This window comes from Eupeodes corollae, chromosome 3 (assembly GCF_945859685.1).
Source record: "Eupeodes corollae chromosome 3, idEupCoro1.1, whole genome shotgun sequence".
NCBI lineage: Eukaryota > Metazoa > Arthropoda > Insecta > Diptera > Syrphidae > Eupeodes > Eupeodes corollae.
The window spans coordinates 5176839-5196788 of record NC_079149.1 but is presented as its reverse complement, the minus strand read 5'-3'; the positions used below and the strand labels follow the sequence as shown (position 1 = coordinate 5196788).

The window sequence follows — 19950 nt, the reverse complement described above, 5'->3', positions numbered from 1 at the left end:
ATCGATGACGACGACGCGACGATTGAACAGAATAACATCTTTATGGCAAATATAAATCATCCCGTATCGTGTCGTATGTTTGTTGCATTTCGGCTCGATGGTTTTTGGGTCTTCTGAAATTTCTATTCACCTGTATTCCTAACCTAACCTAGTCCAAAGGATTTAAACTTCATTACGAAACTCGGTCAAGGAAAAAATGTTATTTCGAATGGAATTTTCAAATTCATCCAGATGCTGCTGGTGAAAATCTTTTGATAAAAGGCCAATAAGGATACAAAAAGTTGCAACTTGAGAGGAGAGGCAAGAGAATGCAAAACATTGACAAAGTGAAGTTTTTCATTTTCCAGAAATACATTTAAACTCTATCCTCACAAATAAAAAAAAAGAAAACTTATTCCTTATCATATTAGAACATTCCATATTTAAGGCTCTTATATGCTTTTTCTCTTCATAAGGAGAGAAGTAACTTTAACATCAACATTCCATAAACATAAAGGATATATGCCCCATAAACGACACACACACACACACCCACTCACAAATATGCTGTGAATTTAATTCGTGCTTTGGTTTGGTTCGAGAAATTAGAACAAAGGTCAAAGTGAATTTGTTTTTATTGTTTTTCAAATAACCTTTGGTAGGTTTCGAACGAACATACACACATATATAGTTTTGGCTATAAGGACTGTTTTTGCTGATAAATGGATTATATTTATTGACCAATAGAAAGCAATTTCGTAGAATTCTCAAGTTGAAGAGAGAATTTAAGTCCTTATATTTATCGGAATTTTGAAAGGATATTGGTTTTTACTTGTTTCATATTGCTGTGATGTTTATCTGGGAATATTTGGTAGGTCATTATTATAAATAAGAAACAGAAGGGGGTATATTATATAAATATACTACATAGACAAGTTAATGGAAATGAGTTTCAGATGGTTTTGATAATTATTATGAAATTTTAATTAAATGGTTTAGCTTTATTGAAGATGTTTTGGCATTCAAGAAATGTTGAAAGTATAGACAAATGTATTTACATTCATTGAAAAAGTAATGTGAGACGAGGCTTCTATGTTATCGTAGTTTCAGGATAAAAGACATGTTTAAGCATCGTAAGTAATACAAATAAAAAGAAGTGGTCCTAAATGGCTACCTTGAGGAACCCCAGAAGAAGATTTAAATCCAGATTGATTGCAAATTGTAGTTCAGTACATACAAAATTTTACTAAGTTATAATCAGCTGAGATACCAGGCATACAGACTCGCTTTCTTTTAGAAATTTCATGTGGTAAGGAATTGCATTTAGTTAAATATTTGATAATTCCTATTACTTAAATAAAATTAGAGACTTGCACATTTATCAGTTACTATAACTAATTTTATACGAAGTGATATTTCTCAAAAATCATCCTTAGAGTTTATGTTTGGACAAAACCTGAAAGTATTTGGTTTTAAAATCGTATTATTAAAGGTGTTGGAAATGTATTCACAATTTTCTACCACTCAAAACTTCAAACTTCTATATTTTACAACTATATTTTTTTAATTGTCAAGACTTATAACTCAAAAACTTTTTAAATATGTACATCATATTTAAAAGTACGTAGAATAATCTTTATAACTTCCCATAGAAATTTATTGTAATGGGTCCGATTTTTCAAATTGAAAATTTTGACATTTCTCGACGTTTTAAGTGCTCTAGAGTCAAAATAAAAGATTTTTAGAAAGATGTTCGCTACGTTTTTTCGTCGTCCATAGCTCAAAAACCAGTAGAGATATTGACCTCAAATAAATGTTGTTTTATAGATAATAATGAAGAAAGATGAAGAAAGGGCTTTCAAGAAAATTGCGTGGGTGGTTTTTTTACTATAGCAGTTTTGGTTAACCCTAAATATCTCACGAACCAAAACCGCTAGAGACTTGAATTTAAATGTATATAATATATTGTAAGGTGATACCAAACAAGTATATTTAAAAAATAATGCAATTAAAGGTTGTTTTTTATAAATCAAAAAAAAACTGAAAAAGAAATTAGTCACCTCGATTTTACGAATAAAAAATGATTTTATCTCCAAAACAATTTTGTGCAACGAAACATAACGTTTTTAACTTCTGGTAAAATTTTGAGAAAAATCGACAGTTTTTTTTATAAAAAATAAAAACTTAAACAAAACATTACTCAAAGTTGGTAAAAAATTAATTTCGACTTAAATATTTGTTCCAAAAATGTAAGATTACAGCTTCCAACTCGCTTTATCTTATAAGAAATATTGTTTTCAGTATTTGGTAAAATTCTGAGAAAAAACAAATTGATTTTTTTTACAAAAAATAAAAACCTAAAAGAAAATGAATAAAAGTTAGTAAAAATAGATTTCCGACTTAAATATCTTTTCAAAAATTAAAAATATTGGCTTCAAAAATATTTTATTTCACAGAAAATATTGTTTCAGACATTCAGTAATTTATTTTTATAAAAATCCAAAGTAAATAATTAACATTCCAATGCGCCTCTGGTAACAAATCTATACATCGCAAGAATCCTTCGGCCTATTTTCTTGCCTCTTTGGTGGCCTTAGCCTTTAGACCAACACTCAGAATTTGAGTACTAATTTTTACTTGCAAAATAAAAGAACTACAATTCTCTGCCAAAGTGGTGACATTGAAAAAAAGTTAGTATCCACCTTCACCTTCCAACTACAAAATTTTTAAAAATGTATGGACTAAATACACCGTTATGTAGATCTTCATTTGTTCGCTCGGTTAGATAGAGACAAAAAGTCTATGTACAAATCTTATTATGACGAAGCTGTTAGGTTAGATTAGGTTAAAGTGGCTGTCCATGATGTAAACCGACACACTTAGGACAGTTTAATATCCCATTATGATACCACATGAATCTTGAGGCTTCCTTCTAAGCTCAATGGAACCAGTTTGAGTCCATTACGAAACGCGAGAGGCTAATTATGGTGATATGATTAAGATCGTTTAGACCCTTAGAGAAGAATTCTCCTAGGCAATTCTTGCATTTTTGAGCCAGAGCAGGGCATGTACAGAGAAGATGAAGAATTGTTTCCTCTTCTTCCTCGTCCATACAGCTTCTGCAAAAGTCATTTGAGAACACGCCTAGTTTTTTGGCGTACTTTCCTATTAGACATTGTTCGGTTTTGATACCTATTATCGAGCTTATATGCGATCTGCTTAGAAATACAAAGCACCTTGAACGCTTTAAATCTAGTGTAGGCCAGATGTTTTTTGTGACCTGACACGTGGTGATGTTGTTCCACCTAATGTTTGCCTTCCACAAGTAGCGATTGGTATGCCAGTATGTGCCAAACGTGGTAGGATGGGCTGCACTGTACCGTTCCTGGCTGTAAGGACTTTGATCAGAATTTCGTGAGTTTTTCGTTAGTGGAAATGTTTGTCATAGGGTTAATTATTTTGTTTTCTTACAAAGAAAAAAAAGCAAATTTTCTCGGTTAGTTAAAAAATTATAATTGACTTCAGAAACAAAAAAAAACTTTGGACGAAATTTAAAAAATTGTAAAAAGGGCCTGTTCATCCATTCAGTATATCTTGGAGTAATTCAAAAAAACAAATCCAGTAGCCAATAAATAAAAATCAAGAAGATTGATCATTGTCCTGAGAAGCGATTGGTAATTAGTGTCGCAGAAGACCCTCAGCAAAGTGCTCCCGTTAGTGTCGATACATTGAAATCGATAGATGAAATTCATGTTTGGCCACAGACAAAAAGATATTTGTTGACTAGAAATGGATATGGGGGTCTTGTAGTCCTTACGAAAAGCAAAAAAGACAGCTAAAATGGACTACTATACGAAACACGTAATAAGGCAGTATTCGTTTTGGAATCGAGTTCCATTTACGGACGAAAGTTAATTTAGCAGTTTTGGTTTGGGGAAAACCAAAACTGCTCTGAATACGAACAATTTAAAACCTAGGAAGTATGCCATCTTCCGGCGTTGGAACTTAGTTGCAATTGAGAGTACGGTGTATAAATATGGGTACTTGAATATACTTAAGGAGAATTTTCTGTAATAATTTTATATTCCAACAAGATAATGACCGGAGGCACACATCCCTCTAAGTTAAAGAATGGTTATTTTACATACAATGTCAGTCTTCAGATCTCAACCCAATTGAGAACCTATGGGATCGTTTGGAAAAAAAATCCGTCACCATACCATACATACATAAACAAGCCTGGCCTCAAATCCGCCTTACTTGAGGATATTACGATGGTAGAGAAGTCGAAAAAATTGGGTCCCGCGATTCTGTCCGGTCGGTTTTATCTGTCGACCATTGGGTCGATTGAGTTCAAACTTGGAAGTTAAGGTTTTGAGCATATTCCCGTAAGGCGCTTTTTTCTTTTTTTTGTCTTAAGATCAAAACTAACAGTGGCCCCCATACAATTTTTTTTTTTGTCAAAAAACGAAAAATGTTCTCAAAAACAAACCGATAATTTTTTTTTTAATTTTTCTCTAAAATTTTATTTTTTAACTTGTCTTCTTTAAGTAAGAAAAACATGTTTTTGTATGGCTTCGGAAAGGTACCGCTCATAGAACCGTTTTTTTGTTTTTTTATTTTCTCAGCAACTTATGCACCGATTTCAATAGTTTTTTTCTAACCAGCTCTTATATTGGCTTAACAATATTTGATTATCAAAAGTGTAATTTTTTTGTTTGGATTTAAAAAAATATTGATTTTTTTTTTAAATATTGTATTTCGAAAAAGGTCCCACATTTTTGTACGAAATTCAAATTTAAAACGTTTATTTACAATCACTAAACAACTGCATAGCAAAAAAATTTTTCAGAAAAAATGGAAAATATATTTATATATACAACAATAATTTAAATAAAAACTGTCTAACGATTTTCAAACAACAAAAATTGAAAAATTGAGGTTTCGTGCAATTTATTTAATTTCAATACATTGCTTTTCAAAGAGATCAATGGAAAAATGGAGTGTGAGGAAACTTTTTGGTACGATTTTTCTTTTACTTGCTGTAAATTGTTTTAAATTTTTATTTTTTTTAATGAAAAGTTAATTTTTCGCTTTAAAAATGTTTATTGTGCTAATTAAGTTAATTTTTGAATATTATGTTATAATAAATATTTTATCTCAGAATCAACAAAAAGAAAGATGCTGTACGGAGACTTTATGCACTATATGTCAAGTTTTTTGGTCTATTTGAATTTGAATTTTCTCAAAAACGAACAGGTAGATTTTTTTTAATTTTCTCTAAACAATTTTTTTCTTAATTTTTCTTCTTTCTATAAAAAAATATATTTGTACTTACCCCCTATAGAACCGCTATTTTGTTTTTAAGTTTTCTTAAGGACTAATCAACCGATTTCAATATCTTTTTTTTTCCTGTACAAGCTCTTATATTGTCTTAACAATATTTGATGATGAAAAATGTCACTATTTTTATTTCTAATTTTTAAAAAATATATGACATTTTTTTCGAAATTCGATTTGTCAAAAATGGGTCGTTATTTTTTTACGAAATTTAAATGTAAAACTAATATAATAAAAAAGATTGAAATAACTGCATACAAAAAATTTACTTTACATCTCTAATGATTTTCAAATTTAAATTTTAAAAAATGTATGTTTTTTTGATAAATCAAATCCCATTTAAATTTTTGAAAACCAACTTTTTTGAAGGTACATTTTTAAATTTTAAAATATAGGAAAAATTTTTAAATAAACTTTTTGGATGCATGAGAAATTTCGTCCGAACCAGTCCTTCATTTTATTAATTATTTCCTTACATTCTAAGTTCGTGTAAAATTTAACATTATACACATTTTAAAAACGATAATTCCGATATTGACAGTTATTAATCTCAAAATTATTAAAGCCCAATTAAGAAAATCTTTTAGTTTGTTTGTAAGGTTAAATATATAAGTACGAGTACTATAACTTATATATGCGTATTAATATTAAAAACTTCAACATTGAACTAGTTGACATGATTTGTTTATCGGGTTAATAATAAATAAATGTATGTATAACACGAACCATCATTTTATCCACGTCTATAATTAAAAAAAATATTAAACTACCAACTTATTTAATTGCTTATATAATTTTACTATAGTCAACAAAATTTAAATTTATTTGTCAAAGAAACTTAATTATACTACAAGTATTTGGAAAACCTTTTGTAAAAAACTTGAGAACTTTGTATTCCAAAAGTCCAAACTTCTAAATATCTGTTATTCTTAATTAATACTTCTCTATACCGGTTTTGAATTATTTTGTTTCCTAAATTACAATTTTAAACTTCCAACTTTTTAACCAGAGGCAGTGCTTTAAAATCATAAGTTTATGACTTGAAAATTTCTATTTCATTCATAAAAATGATCTATGAATCTAGCAAACAGATTTATTTGTTTGAACTGTCAAACCTAACTGATCAATCTCAACTGTCAAAACATAAATCACAACTATCGAAATTTCTCATGCAGATATTAAACACCCTAATAGAATAATAGGTTTTTTTACAGAAACATGACAAGTTTAAGCAATTAACCAATTTTTCCATATTTTTGTATACACAGTTTTTGTGGTAAAATGTTACGAATAATAAATAACATACTCATAAGAAATACAAAGCTTTTAATGCCATTATTTTGACATTTTTAAAGGTTTTAAGATAAAACTAGTTTAGTTTTCAGTTGAATTGACACAATTAGAGGTATAAAAGGGTTAGGAAGTTTAGAGATGTATTGAAATGAGTTTAACTGCTAATTTACTTTAACCTTGGTTTTCCGAAGAAGCTCACTATAATATCAAATTTAATAAGTATCCATAAAAAAGTTTAGATATTTTACTTCAAAGTTCAAGCTTATTTAAAGTATTATTAAAAATCATTATGTAGATCAATTTTTGTAGATATCTGCTTTTAATATGATTTGATGAGTTGCTTTGTAGATGTAAAACTTCCTCAAAAGCTGCACCATATTGGCTTAAAACTTTTTTAATCTTTCGAATGTACTAAGTGCAAAGTCAGCTAAGGTGCATTATCTGCAAATGAATTTTCTGTCTAAAAAAAATAGTCTTTTAAAAATAATTACACTCTTCCCATCAGACGAATTCATATCTTAAAATTCATTGGAATAAAGTGCAGCTGTAACTCTATGGAAGCTTTAATTAAATCAAGTTAATCAGCGAATAATTTATTATATTATAAATAAACTTTTACAAAAAGCTCAATCTCTTACAAGAAAAAAATAAACAATTTACATTTTGTGAGACAACATTTTTGTTTTTGTATAATTTTAAAATCAAGAACTTTGGGCCTTTGCTGATTATAAAATATCGCTTCACTTCCATTTCACTTCGAAATTTCAACAACAAAACACGTCAAGCTGCATTTCCACTAAATTCATCGTGAGTTAATGAAATTCGTGTTAATATTTAATTAGTTTTTCTTTTATAGTTTAAAAAAATAGAATAGTAAATAAAGAAAATGCCAATGCCAACCAAAAGTACTAAAGTAAATCCCGATTTAGTAAAAGAACGTCAAGCAGCTACTTTTAATGTTGAAGAATTCGCTAGCTGGTTATATGGTGGAGAGCAAAAGCTCAAAGTGAAGCGCGAAATCGGTAGGAACATTTTTTTGTATTTAGTTTTTTTTTAATCGTAATTTATTTTGTTTAATTATAAAAACAAATAAGCGAGGGTTTATGGGATAAAGTAAAAATGAACTTTTGCACCTTTGGTCAAATTAAATAGGTCTCTAAAATTAAGTATTGTAAGTTAAGCTAAATTTTTGGTAATGTAGCCTAATAATAGTGCAAAGATCATTTCTTCTTCATTTTTACTTTAACTTTTTCTTATGAAGTTACTTAAATGAATAATTAGTCATGTTTTCGTTTAAAGTTTAAATAAGTTCAACAAAAAAACATGTTTATCTATTTGCTTTTGAAGTGGAAGAAATTGTGAACGATAAAGAATTGCAGTTCGAAGAAGTTTATCCAGACTATTTGTCATTCCAAGATCAGTATAATGATGCAGTCAAACGAAGTACTTTGTTGTTGAAAAAACTTAAGGCTATACAAGAGAAACGAAATCCTGGGGGAAATGAAATCTATCCGTAAGTTCAAAATATTAGTTTTAATAGTTAAAATTTTTTTAATTGCTTATTTATTATAATAATGAATTCATTTTCTTCAAACGGTTGAAATCTCAGCCGATATTTAAAATCAAGACTATTCAATATTGGATATCACACTAAAAACACAAGTTTTTATGCTCTAAATTTCTTATGTCTGAAACAGAGAAGGGTGTTTTAGATAGAAATTTGCATACAAAAACCACGGCTGATTCGGACGCAGTCTAATCTGGAAGTACAATTTTCGATAACTTTTTGCAACATTTGTGGAATCCCTAATAATGCAACGAATGTTATCCTCCAAGTTGTCAACCATTTCGTGTTTATCAGTGGATCTTGGAGACCAATTCACTGTTCCGTAACGTGAAAGTATGTTCATTGCTTGTAAATTTAATCAACGAAAAAGTTCCTAACTATGGCTCCATATTCATCAACATTGACCTAAACTTTCTGGCCAGCGTCGTTTTTAAAGAAGTACGGACCAGTTTTTGAGAAATCACTTGACAGTTGACAAAATGTCCTCCTTTTCAATTAGCCAACTAATTGTTATAATCCTCTAAAAAAAATCCATTGTAAGGATTGCCTTAGTTAAGCTGACACAGTTGTTGGTGGCAACTCTGATTTTTAGTTTGAGGTTTCGCTCAACAGCATTTAGGGTACTAAGTAAAAGTAAAGTAAGTGAAGAAGCTTTAGTTTAATCTTCAAAGGTGTCTATTAATAGCTCTTAGTTCTTTCACTACAGTTTTTCAAATAAACATTTAACTTACAATTGACAATTTACGAGTTTCGCTGGTTTGAAGTTGTGGCTTATTTATTGATGTTCTCTATTACTTTCACTGAAGATCATTGAATTTCCTGGACCTTCGACGGTTTCACGATTTTAGCGGCTATCAAAGATTTTCGACACCTATCATTATTTTTGGTAGCTATCGTGGCTTTCACAGGCTATCAAAGGCTTGCTCTAGCTGTCTACATATGTACAGATTTGTCAAGGGCTTTGACGGTACCGGCTAAGGCATTTGCTTCAACGCATCTTAATAAATTGTTTTCTATTCTATACAGAGTTTATTTTCTGCTCGGTCTGGCAGTCGACTGACTAGCCAGTAATCTCCGGGTCTTCTTTTTTCCTTTTCCCGTTTCTTTCAAGGTTCTTCAACGTTTCAAACAAGAAAAAGCTCCTTTCCTCACCCACCAACTAAAAAGGGCAAGGAAATAAGATACCAATCAATAAACACAAGGTCCTATAAGGCCACCATCCATTATGCTCTATTAATAAATTGACCTCTTTTAATAAATTATTCATTTTTAATGTTTTTAGCGACTTCTTGACGGGACCTGTTGGAAATGCAATTATCCCACAAGGAAGTCCATTCGCTGTGCATTTCAGAATGTTTATACCGGTTATTGAAAAACATGGTACTTCTGAACAATTAGAAAAATGGTTACCCCTCGCAAAAAGTTGTAAGATCTTAGGATCCTATGCTCAAACTGAGATGGGTCATGGAACTTTTATCCGTGGCATACAAACTCGTGCTGATTATGATCCTGCAACAGAGGAATTTGTCCTTAATAGTACTTCAATCACAGCCTACAAATGGTGGCCAGGAGCATGTACATAAGTTCTGCCATAAATGTCTTATCCACCCAATAACTTCGATTCTATTTTCTTAGTGGGCCACACGGTGAATTATGCCACAATTGTTGCTCAACTTTACATAAAGGACAAACGACATGGAGTACACTTCTTCATAGTTCAGCTCCGTGATCACGAAACCCATGAACCTTTACCAGGGATTGACATTGGAGAAATTGGCAATAAGCTTTCTTTCAAGGGGGTCAACAATGGTTATTTGGGATTGAAAAATGTCCGAATTCCTCGAATGCAAATGTTGATGCGGCACGCCCAGGTCAGTGCTGATGGATCGTTCACAGTCTCGCCGGCTTCGGTTTTGACCTATTGGACAATGGTTTATGTCAGGGTGTTACTGGTCAAGCAATCGAGTATGTTTTTAAGTCAAGCTGCAGTTATTGCCACTCGTTATGCTGCAGTCCGCCGACAAAGTCTCATCAATCCAAAGTAAGATCGAGAATACATTTCTTTTACATTCTAAAAATTTATTTTTGCCCCAGAGAACCAGAGCATCAAATCCTAGACTACCTGACCCAGCAGCAAAAACTTTTTGTCGAAATTTCAAAATCCATTGCAATCAATCTTGGAGGTGATCTTTTGAATGAAATGTATCTCCAAGTTACCAACGAGATCAATGAGGGAAAATTTGATCGTCTAGCTGAGATTCATTGCTTATCTGCGTGTCTCAAGGCTATTTCAACACATGACTCCAGTAATGGGGTTGAGACTCTCCGTTTAGCTTGTGGAGGTCATGGATTTATGGCGGCTTCTAATTTGGCAAATATCTATGGTTTAGCAACAGCAGCGGTGACCTACGAGGGAGAAAATACGGTTATGCTTTTGCAAACTGCAAGATTCTTAATGAAGTCCTGGTCAATGGCAGTTGAGGGGGAGAAACTAGTTCCAACAGTAGCTTACCTCGAAGAGGTTGCATCTGGGAAAACGAGGACATTTCCTAAATGGGATGGTTCTTTAGAATGCATGGTCAAAGCTCTTCAGTTTGCTGCAGCAAAGTGAGTCCAAAAAAAAACATCAAAACCTTTCTCAGAACATCAAATTTCTAGCAAGATTCGTCTAGCTTATAACCATTCGTCCGAAAGAAAGATGAAGAATCTGACTGCAGCTGAAGCAGCAAATGCAACTTCCATTGAGCTTACTCAAGCTGCTGACGTGAGTATCATAAATAATAATTAAATTTAAATCTATATTTTTGAGATTTGTATTTCTTCAGTTACACGGACGTTCATTTCTGGCGACAGCAACTTGGAAGAAGCTCTCAAGCGAGGATCAAATCTCATCCTCACTAAAAACAGTTCTTTTGGATATTCTTGAACTATATCTAGTGAGTGCCTGCTTCAGGAACTTGAGTGATCTTCAAAGAGTAAGGCAAATCCATGTGTTGAAATTACATTATCATATGTCTTCATTTGTTTTCAGTTCATTGAATTGACTGAAGAAGACCTAAATCGACTTCAAATCAAATTAGAACAAGTATTGAGCCGACTCCGACCGAATGCCGTAGCCATTGTCGATGGCTTTGATTTCCATGACAGGATCTTAAATTCAGTTCTAGGTTGTTATGATGGTAATGTTTATGAAAGGATATTCGAAGCAGCACAAAAAAGCCCAATGAATCAAATATCAGTTCAAAAATCCTTCCAAAGTCACTTGAAGCCGTTTATGAAGTCGAATATGTGAAGTATTGTTATTTTCTTCACTTTCATTTTATGTTAAAAAATTATTTTCGTAATAAAAATTTAAACTACGTACTTACTTAGGTGTGGTGACGTAAAATGTATCCCTATAAAAAAGTAATTAATTTGGACGAGTTCAACTTGAAGCTTCTGAAACTACTCTGGGGCTTTTAAGGTAAGTGAAATTCATGGGCACTTTCCTTTCAAAAACTCAATTTTCATCCATGAAATTAAACTAAAACCAAAGACATATAACTTATTGATATTTATTATACAAAAATGTTACAAAAAAAAACTTAAAAAGTAAGATACACAGAACTAAATTTGAAAACCGTAATTTTTGCTGTGATTAGATCACAAGACGAATGCACATAACCCAAACAATTTAGTTTTACCCTATTTTGTTTGTTCTTATAATTATTATTTTTTTTTTCTTTTGTTATCTTACAAAAAGGCTTTTAGTTTAACAAAAAATGTACAAAATTCTAATGTTGGTAGTCTTTACAACTTTGCCTTCATAAATGGCTTTAGATAAGCATTAAAAGACTTATTCACCGGCTCCCGATTCAATGGACTCATCTTGGCAACTTCGAACATTTTCTCATACACATTGCCATCGTATGCTCCAAGTGTTGAATCTAACATTCGATCATGGAAATCAAAGCCATCAACAATTGCAACGGCATTGGGTCGAATACGAGCTAAGCAGGCTTTACGACGAATCTCCAAATCTCCAACTTCCTTTTCGCTTAAATCTATGAACTAAAATTGAGGAGATTGTAGAGAAGGTTTTGTTTTTTGAATTTCCATCGATCTTACCAGGAGAAAATCACCGATTCGATTGAGACAAGAGTCGAGGAGATATAATTCTAGAATATCCATCAACACCTTTGTCAAGGCCACTGAAACATTTTTGCAAATATTTCTAATCTCAGTATAAACGGAAAGAGCTAAGAAGGCACGTCCATGAAGCTAAAATAGAAAAGAGGTCATTTAACGGTCTAGAAAAATGAAAATTTTAATCAAAATTACATCGGCAGCTTGGGTTAGTTCGATTCCAGATAAGTTGGCAGCTTTTTCTGGTCCATTTCCTTGGACTTTACTTTTTTCCATCCGATCATAGGCAATCCGAATTTTGCTGTGTAGAAAAATAAGTTTCATTTATTTTCGAAATAAATAATATAAAAGTTGATTTCTTACTTTGCAGCAACAAACTGGAAAGCCTTCACAATCGACAACAACGAACCATTGAAGTCAGCAAAAACTTTAGCGTCAATTGCTTCTTTGATATACTGAACGGTCGGCACCAGCTTTCCCCCATTCAAGGCGGCCTCATAGACCTTGACCAGATACCTTGCGGTTTGAAGTAACATTACTGTGTTTTCTCCTTCATATGTACACACAGCTGTAGCCATACCGTAGATAGTTGGGAAGTTCGAGGCATCCATGTATCCATGACCACCACACGCCAGACGACATGTCTCAACGCCAGCCGCTGCATCTGCACTGCAAATAGCTTTCAGACAGCAGGAGATTGCATGCATTTCGGGCAACCGATCGAGGTTGCCTTGCTCCAATTCCCCGGTAACATTATTGTACATAGTCCAGACATAATCTCCAGTTAGTTTGAAGGCGATGGCTTTAGCAATTTGGGGGAACAATTTCAGCTGCTGGGTAATGTGGTCCATGATCTGAGGTTCTGGTTCACTGTACACAAAAATTAGTAATATTTCTCTATGAAAAAGTCAGAGTAAACTTACTTTGGATCTATTGGACTCTGACGCCTGACAGCTGCATATCTCGTCGCAATAGTCGAAGCTTTTCCCAAAGCCATGGCGGTATCTCGAATTAGGGCTACTCTCACAAACATCATCGTACCATAAGTCAATAACGACGACTTTGGAGCAACGAATGTTCCATCGGGCAGAACTTGTGAGTTCTTCATGAGCATATTCATACGTGGAACTCGGACATTTTTGAATCCCAAATAACCATTGTTGACACTCTTCATGCCAAGTTTTGTACCTATTTCTCCAATATCGATGCCTGGCATTGGCATATGAGTATCTTCGTCACGTAACTTGACAATGAACGGTTGAATGCCGTGGTGTTTACCTTTTGTGTAGAGTTGTGCCATTACTATAGCATGATTCGCTGTGTGACCCACTATAATTTGAAAAACAAAATTATTCATCTGCTATAATTTATGTACATTATTTTTTACATCCTCCTGGCCACCATTTGTATGCTGTTATCGAGGGTGAATTCAATATGAATTCTTCTGTTTTTGGATCATAATCAGCACGAGTTTCCAGACCACGTAGAAATGTACCATGACCCATTTCGGTTTGAGCATAAGTTCCAATAATTTCACAATCCCAAGCTTTTGATAGCCATTCGACTTGTTGATCAACAGTTCCTTGGCCCATAATAGTTGGGACAAACATCACATAATGCAAAGAAATTGGATTACCTTCCTTGATCAAAGCTGAACCAAGTGAACCTCCTAGAAGGGCACTAAAGAAGACATATTTATTTTTTTTATTTGATTTTTAAACAAGTTTTTGAGTTACTTACGTGTAAGTATCGATTCCATCGCTGCCTTCTTCACGCATTTGACGGATTTTATTGCTGATAATTGTTGCTTTACGTACACCCTCTTCGTAGAGTTCTTTGTGAGAAAGATAGGATATGGGTATTTTGTCCATCAATTCTGGATCCTCGAGGAAGTACTTTTCTAAAAGAAGAGAATAAGATAAGGGACTTTGGTTGAATGGAATTTCTAATAAAGACTTGGCATATTCTACGAAAAGTCGATTGTTAATGCTTTTTGCTTTTTATGGTTTTTAATGGCGTTGACTATTGTGAGCCTATGCACGTCGACAAAGAATTTAACTGTCCATCTGAGAACCTCATAGATCTGTTAAGTGAAAGTGAATTTTAGGAAAGCTGAAAGGGAATCGAGCCTGTCCTTCACTTTGGTGAACTAAAAATTTGATTTTATTCTTCCGATTTCACGTTCTCCACATGGACGAACCATGGAAGTGCATTCAGCAGCCAATAAGACCCGTGACAAGATGGTAAGTGCAAAGGATTGTTCCAATAGGATTGTCTTGCCAGATTTTGTTCGCACAAATTTTTGTTTGAAAAAATGAGCATTTAAAATTGTGGATTCTCTAGAAGGTTTTGTCAATGCACGGGGCAGGTTCAGACGACATAAGAAACTTGAAGGTAGTGTAAGTGGTCAGGTTCAGATGACATAACAGACTTGAAAGTAAGGGAAGTTTCTCTTATCTGATTGGCCAAAATATTGCCAATGGAGAGTTGACTGGAAAGTTAGTCAAGACAAATTTCCCTAACTATTAATTCAATTCTTGTCAAAATGACATTTGGTCATGTTTGTTCCTTCAACTGGAAGATGAACTTTATTTATTATGGTTTAATTATTTTCTGCACAACTTCATTTAATGTTTTCTGTAAAAGGGTAAGTTGTCAATTTGGTAAGGAAATACGTTATATTTCTTTACAATGCAAAATATAAATGTTTTGTAGACAATAATATTTTTGGTAGTTTTTGTACGATGAACTTAAAGTACAGGTTTGTGAAGTAAAGTTCTGAATTTGAAATGCATGACACTTGGAAACTAACTATTTGCCTTGGTCAAAATTTACGTTCAAAGAATGAAATTGGCTGAAAATGAAGTCCCTTATGTTGCCTGAACCTGCCCAGTTACTATTATCTTGCCTTGCAATAGGTTCAACTTTATTGGAAAGTTTAATGGAAGGTTAGTTAACAAAATTCTCCCTAACTATTAAGTCAAGACCATTTATGTCAATATGACAGCTAATCACGATATTTGAATTAAATGAAAGATGAACTTTATTATTCTCTAATTATTTATTTTCTGCACAATTCTTTTAACTAGTTGCCTTGATATATGTTCAAAGAATTTAATTGACTGAAAATGAAATCCCCATATTGTCTGAACCTGTCCAATGAACTTGAAGGCAAGGCAAGTTTCTATTATCTGACTGGCCAGCTGCCAAAAATTGCCTTCCAATAAAGATCACTATATTGGAAATTTGACTAGAAGATTAGTCAAGAAAAATCCACCTTATTATAAGTTTTACTCTACGTACGTCAAAATGTCAGATGATTGTGGTTTATTTGTTTTGAGTTTAATTTAATTTAAAGATTTGTTTAAAAGGGTTAATTGTCATATTGTAACAGGAATTTTTCTTTACAATACAAGTTATGATTAACTTGTAATATGTTTATGGAGTTTTTTATAAATAATAATTTTGTTGGTACATTCTGCAAGTAAAGGATAGTCAAGTAAAGTTCCAAGTTTGAAATTAATGACAACTTTGTAGAAAAAAACATAGATTTTATATACATACAAAGATGACATCTACAAAAATGGGCAGGTTCAGGCAACATAAGGGACATCATTTGCAGTCAACTACTTTCTTTGAAAGTACATTTTGACCAAGGCAACTAGTTAGTCGGTAAACTGTCAAACTGTCAAACTTCAACTTCTTTTTTCTGTTTATCATGCAGAAACTATTAAAAACATAAATAAAACTTCTCAGGCAAAGTACAAGTCCATCTCCACTCGTTTTTTGTACTTTAAATATGTATTACTTATTCCTTTATCAATTTATTAAGGAAAATGATTACATAAAACATAAAATGGTATTGTGCAGAATATAAATAAATCACAAAGTAACAAAGTCCAGCTTTCAGTTCAATAAAAAAAACATGATCAACTGTCATCTTGACATAAATAGACTTGACTTGATAGTAAGGGAAAGTAACTTTGTAGCTGATATTTGTACACTAGGTCGAAGGGGAAATTTCATCTACTTTTGCAGTTAGATTTAGCCAATCAGAATGCCTTGACTACGTAGTCACTAGCTTTGTGAATGCGACCATTGCTTAATCGGAAGGCAATTTTTTGGCAGATGCCAAATCAGAAATTAAAAACTTGACCTACTTTCCTCTTATATCTCCTGAACTTGCCCTATGCATAGGCTACAAATTAAGTCCCTATGTTGTATGAAATTGAATTGATAAAATGCTATGCCTAATGTAAATACCTCCAATCGCTTGTGCTTTGTGAATGTGCGTCTTACGGTGCGTCCAGACCAAAGAAACATTTAAAAAAAAAAACGTTTCAGAAACATGTCTCAAAATATATGTTTTTGTCTGGAAACTTGTGAAACAATTCTGAAATGTTTTTCGTCGAAGCGTGTAGTTGCATTTAGCAAATTCGAATTTCTTTCTTCTACATATGTATCCACTAGGTTACTGAATGCCCCCAATGTCCTTATTTATAAAAAATGTTGTTCCTTAATAAAACGATTAAATAACTAAAACAGGGTAAATGCATTTTAAAAAAAGGCTTCCCTTTGGAGTCTTATTTTATTCAGGAAAATAGTCTTAGTCTTACTTTTGAGGCCGATTTCTACCCCGGACTTTAACACCACAATGAGTAAGTAAGTAAGTTCCTTTACTTTGAATTTCTGTGATTTTGTGTTTATAGGGTCCGCCATCTAACGTTTTTTTTTCAACTAGTGCTTATTTCGTGAATATTATAATTAGTTTTATCCTTCCGCTGAACGGATATATTTCTGTATACTCTTGAACTGGGAACAACGTTTAAATAAGATGCCGATTTTTCCAAAAAAAATCATCTTTTCGGATGAAGCTCATTTTGATAGAAAACCCCCACGCATACATTGAGAAGCCGAAACACCCAAAACGAGTCACTGTTTGGTGCGGATTTTGGACTAGAGGCATAATTGGGGAATTTTTCTTCGAAAATGATCAAGGAGTTACAGTAAATGGCGATCGTTATCGGGCCTGTTAAACGATTTTTTGTTCAAAATGAAGAGGAGAATGTTGGCAACATTTGGTTTCAACAGGACGGCGCTACGTACATTAGCATTTTCAAAAAAAGAAAAGTTATTTGGCGAACCCTTTATTTCAGTTTCAAATGGATTTTTTTAAATGCATTTGAATGAACTTTGAACTAAATAGCACAGAAAACCCTCTACGTCAATATCTTATTAATTTGTTAGCTGACAACATTATTCCAATTAAAGAAATTACTTCAATAATAAAAAGATTAAGTTATCTAGAAGCACCTATGGGAAATTTCTACCGCCTTTATTAATAAATAATCGATATTTTATGTATTTTATCTCTAATTTAGCATTGAAAATGTTTAATCTTATCAACTTAAGTAGAATGTTTCTTTTCATAGAAGAAGATTTAAGTAAACAAAGAATATTCGGCTTCCAATTATAGTTAATTAATTTTGTTTATATTTTACTTTACTGCCTATTAAACTGATAGAAAGTTTTCAAAAAAAAAATATTAAAGGGTCAATAACTTTTCTTAGTGAGAGACACAATGACATGATGTTTTTTTTAAGCTTACTTATATTCAAATTATTCTTCCTACATCGATAAGCTCTTACGGTGATAAAAATGAGTATCCGGTATCATAAAGCGAATTGCTTTTTTAATCATTGTTTCTTATGTAATGGCATTTCATCAAATTGAAACTGTGTACCTCTAGAGTGTGAGCTGTAGATGCAACAGTCTTGCTGCTTTTCTAACTTACTATTAAATATTGTTGAATGATGCTTTTTATTGCGTAAAAAGCCTCAACTGCGAGAAAGATTGCATTCATAGTTATCGTTGACTAATCAAACCTCTTCTTCTTTCTAGCAACTTAAATTTACTTTGTTTTAAGCTTTTTCTCTTACTCATTCCTAATTACACACTCTCCAACTTGCTTTAAGCCTAAAGTAGCAGGTAAAAGTGAAACTCATTCAAGTGTTCCTCAGTCTAATCAGCACGTAGGTACCTAAATTGATTAGCATTTTATGTTTGTTATATTTTCATTGCAAAATACGAAATAGGTACGAATAGAAGATGATTTAGCAAATTTTCTATCTCCACTTATCAAGTAGGTTTATGGCCTACAACCTTTAATCAAAACAATGTATGTATATTTTCTAAAGTTCTTGAGTTAATTTTATTTAAAAACCAGTTCGTTTACAAATTTAAACAATTATTTAAATCCAAAGTTCATCAAACAATTACAAGATTCCCCCAGCGAAACTTACCCAGCGATTTCTTTTCCTTGTACCGCTGCTCCCCACCAACCCACCAAAGTGTGAATTCTTGAGTACTAAATGTGGCATTGTTGCGTTCCTTCTGGATATCGGGATTGATTTTCTGGACGGATGAAGGCATAGTTGTTACTCAATCAACAATTTAAACAAAACAAAAACACACAACTTGGGAAGAAAAAACAAACAAACGATTGACTTCTTGGACAACTAAATTATAACTGATTCGGTTATTTTGTTTCTGATTATCGTTAGCACAGAAAAATTGTGTAATTACGATTAGAGGTAACTTGTTTTGCAAAAAGAAATTTAAAAATATAGAAACTGGATTGACCACTTATTAATACGTTTTATGGGCTTTTTGTTCTTATTTTGAGGAATAAAAAGGCGGAGAATATGATAATAACTGTTGGTGATAAGGAACATTAATCGATGATAAGCATTCTAAATAATCTAATCACTTAAATATAAGTCTTTTTTGTTAGAAAATAAAATTAAAACAAGCAAAATACGTATAAATTAGATCTTTGTTTTGATTTTGTTCGTAAGACGTCAGTGAGACGTCAGTGACACATCAGAACAGCTGATTGTGATTATGAAGGAAGACATTTAAAAAAAACCGCTGTAGCTATTTTCCGCGTTCGGATAGCCATGAGTAAAAGCAACTTGCTGATTAAGGAATATTATGAATGATTTTTGGATTTATTTATTTTGACACTTTTTAATTTCATCTGTATACTACTAAAAGGAAAAAAAAATTAAATGGCTAGTGCAACAGTCCGTTGAGACTTATAAATCTCAACCATTCCTGTGTGCGAGAATTGTTGTCAGGGATGGAGGGAACCTACTGATTTTAAGCCGAATCCGACCGGCTAATTATAGAAACCACTTTTCATGACAAGTATTACTCTTGGAGGATTTGTCAATTCCTCGCAAGAGGTAGTACCCGTGAAAAAAAACTTTAGAATTTATATGAAATAGGCAGGGATCGAACTCAAGGCCTTTGGCATTTTATTTTAAAAACAGTTTGTTGTAAACAGCTCATCATACTTGTTGTGTAAAATGTCAAAAATGTCTTTGAACATTCACACCGATTCCGATAAAAAGACTTCGGAGGCAATCAAATGTCAATTTTAAAATTTCTACTGTAATATAATTGTCAACTCATTCTTTGGATTTTTTTCTGGAAGAGCCAAATTAAGATTTTTGTATGCCAAATAAAGATATGAAAAGCGTATTTTGACTGCTGTTGTATGAATAAATCAACAAAAGAAATATTGATTGTTTTGTAAGATCCTTAGAACTTTCATTAAATACAAGACAGAAATATTGATTACA

At 32.4% G+C, this 19950-nt stretch overlaps 2 protein-coding genes across 4 annotated transcripts; one reads left to right on the top strand and one right to left on the bottom strand.

Moving 5' to 3' along the window:
• Positions 1-7287: 7287 nt before the first annotated feature.
• Positions 7288-11571, top strand: LOC129948988 (probable peroxisomal acyl-coenzyme A oxidase 1). 3 transcript variants are annotated; one of them, XM_056060160.1, is made up of 9 exons: positions 7288-7419; positions 7487-7634; positions 7960-8125; positions 9462-9754; positions 9815-10220; positions 10274-10786; positions 10838-10943; positions 11005-11154; positions 11211-11571. In XM_056060160.1, exons 2-9 carry the CDS (start codon positions 7499-7501, stop codon positions 11469-11471), a joined length of 2031 nt encoding a protein of 676 aa, XP_055916135.1. In that variant the 5' UTR covers positions 7288-7419; positions 7487-7498; the 3' UTR covers positions 11472-11571. The 3 variants fall into 3 exon arrangements, with proteins under 3 accessions (XP_055916135.1, XP_055916133.1, XP_055916134.1); XM_056060158.1 differs by having other exon boundaries at positions 7292-7419; positions 7469-7634; XM_056060159.1 differs by having other exon boundaries at positions 7309-7419; positions 7482-7634.
• Positions 11572-11717: 146 nt separating this feature from the next.
• LOC129948989 (probable peroxisomal acyl-coenzyme A oxidase 1) lies at positions 11718-19110 on the bottom strand. Its single transcript, XM_056060161.1, has 8 exons — positions 18607-19110; positions 14045-14204; positions 13692-13984; positions 13228-13633; positions 12668-13174; positions 12500-12605; positions 12287-12439; positions 11718-12229 (listed from the first exon to the last, which is right to left on the bottom strand). Exons 1-8 carry the CDS (start codon positions 18734-18736, stop codon positions 11969-11971), a joined length of 2016 nt encoding a protein of 671 aa, XP_055916136.1. The 5' UTR covers positions 18737-19110; the 3' UTR covers positions 11718-11968.
• Between the last annotated feature and the right edge of the window lie 840 nt (positions 19111-19950).

Excerpts from the sequence above, each read along its gene's own strand:
- LOC129948988 (XM_056060160.1), top strand. The coding sequence starts at position 7,499 with ATGCCAATGCCAACCAAAAGTACTAAAGTAAATCCCGATTTAGTAAAA. Across the intron at positions 7,635-7,959 it reads CAAAGTGAAGCGCGAAATCG|TGGAAGAAATTGTGAACGAT; the intron begins GTAGGAACATTT and ends TTGCTTTTGAAG. Across the intron at positions 10,221-10,273 it reads CAAAGTCTCATCAATCCAAA|AGAACCAGAGCATCAAATCC; the intron begins GTAAGATCGAGA and ends TTTTTGCCCCAG.
- LOC129948989 (XM_056060161.1), bottom strand. The coding sequence starts at position 18,736 with ATGCCTTCATCCGTCCAGAAAATCAATCCCGATATCCAGAAGGAACGC. Across the intron at positions 13,634-13,691 it reads CAAATGGTGGCCAGGAGGAT|TGGGTCACACAGCGAATCAT; the intron begins GTAAAAAATAAT and ends TTCAAATTATAG. Across the intron at positions 12,606-12,667 it reads TTCCAGTTTGTTGCTGCAAA|CAAAATTCGGATTGCCTATG; the intron begins GTAAGAAATCAA and ends TTTTCTACACAG.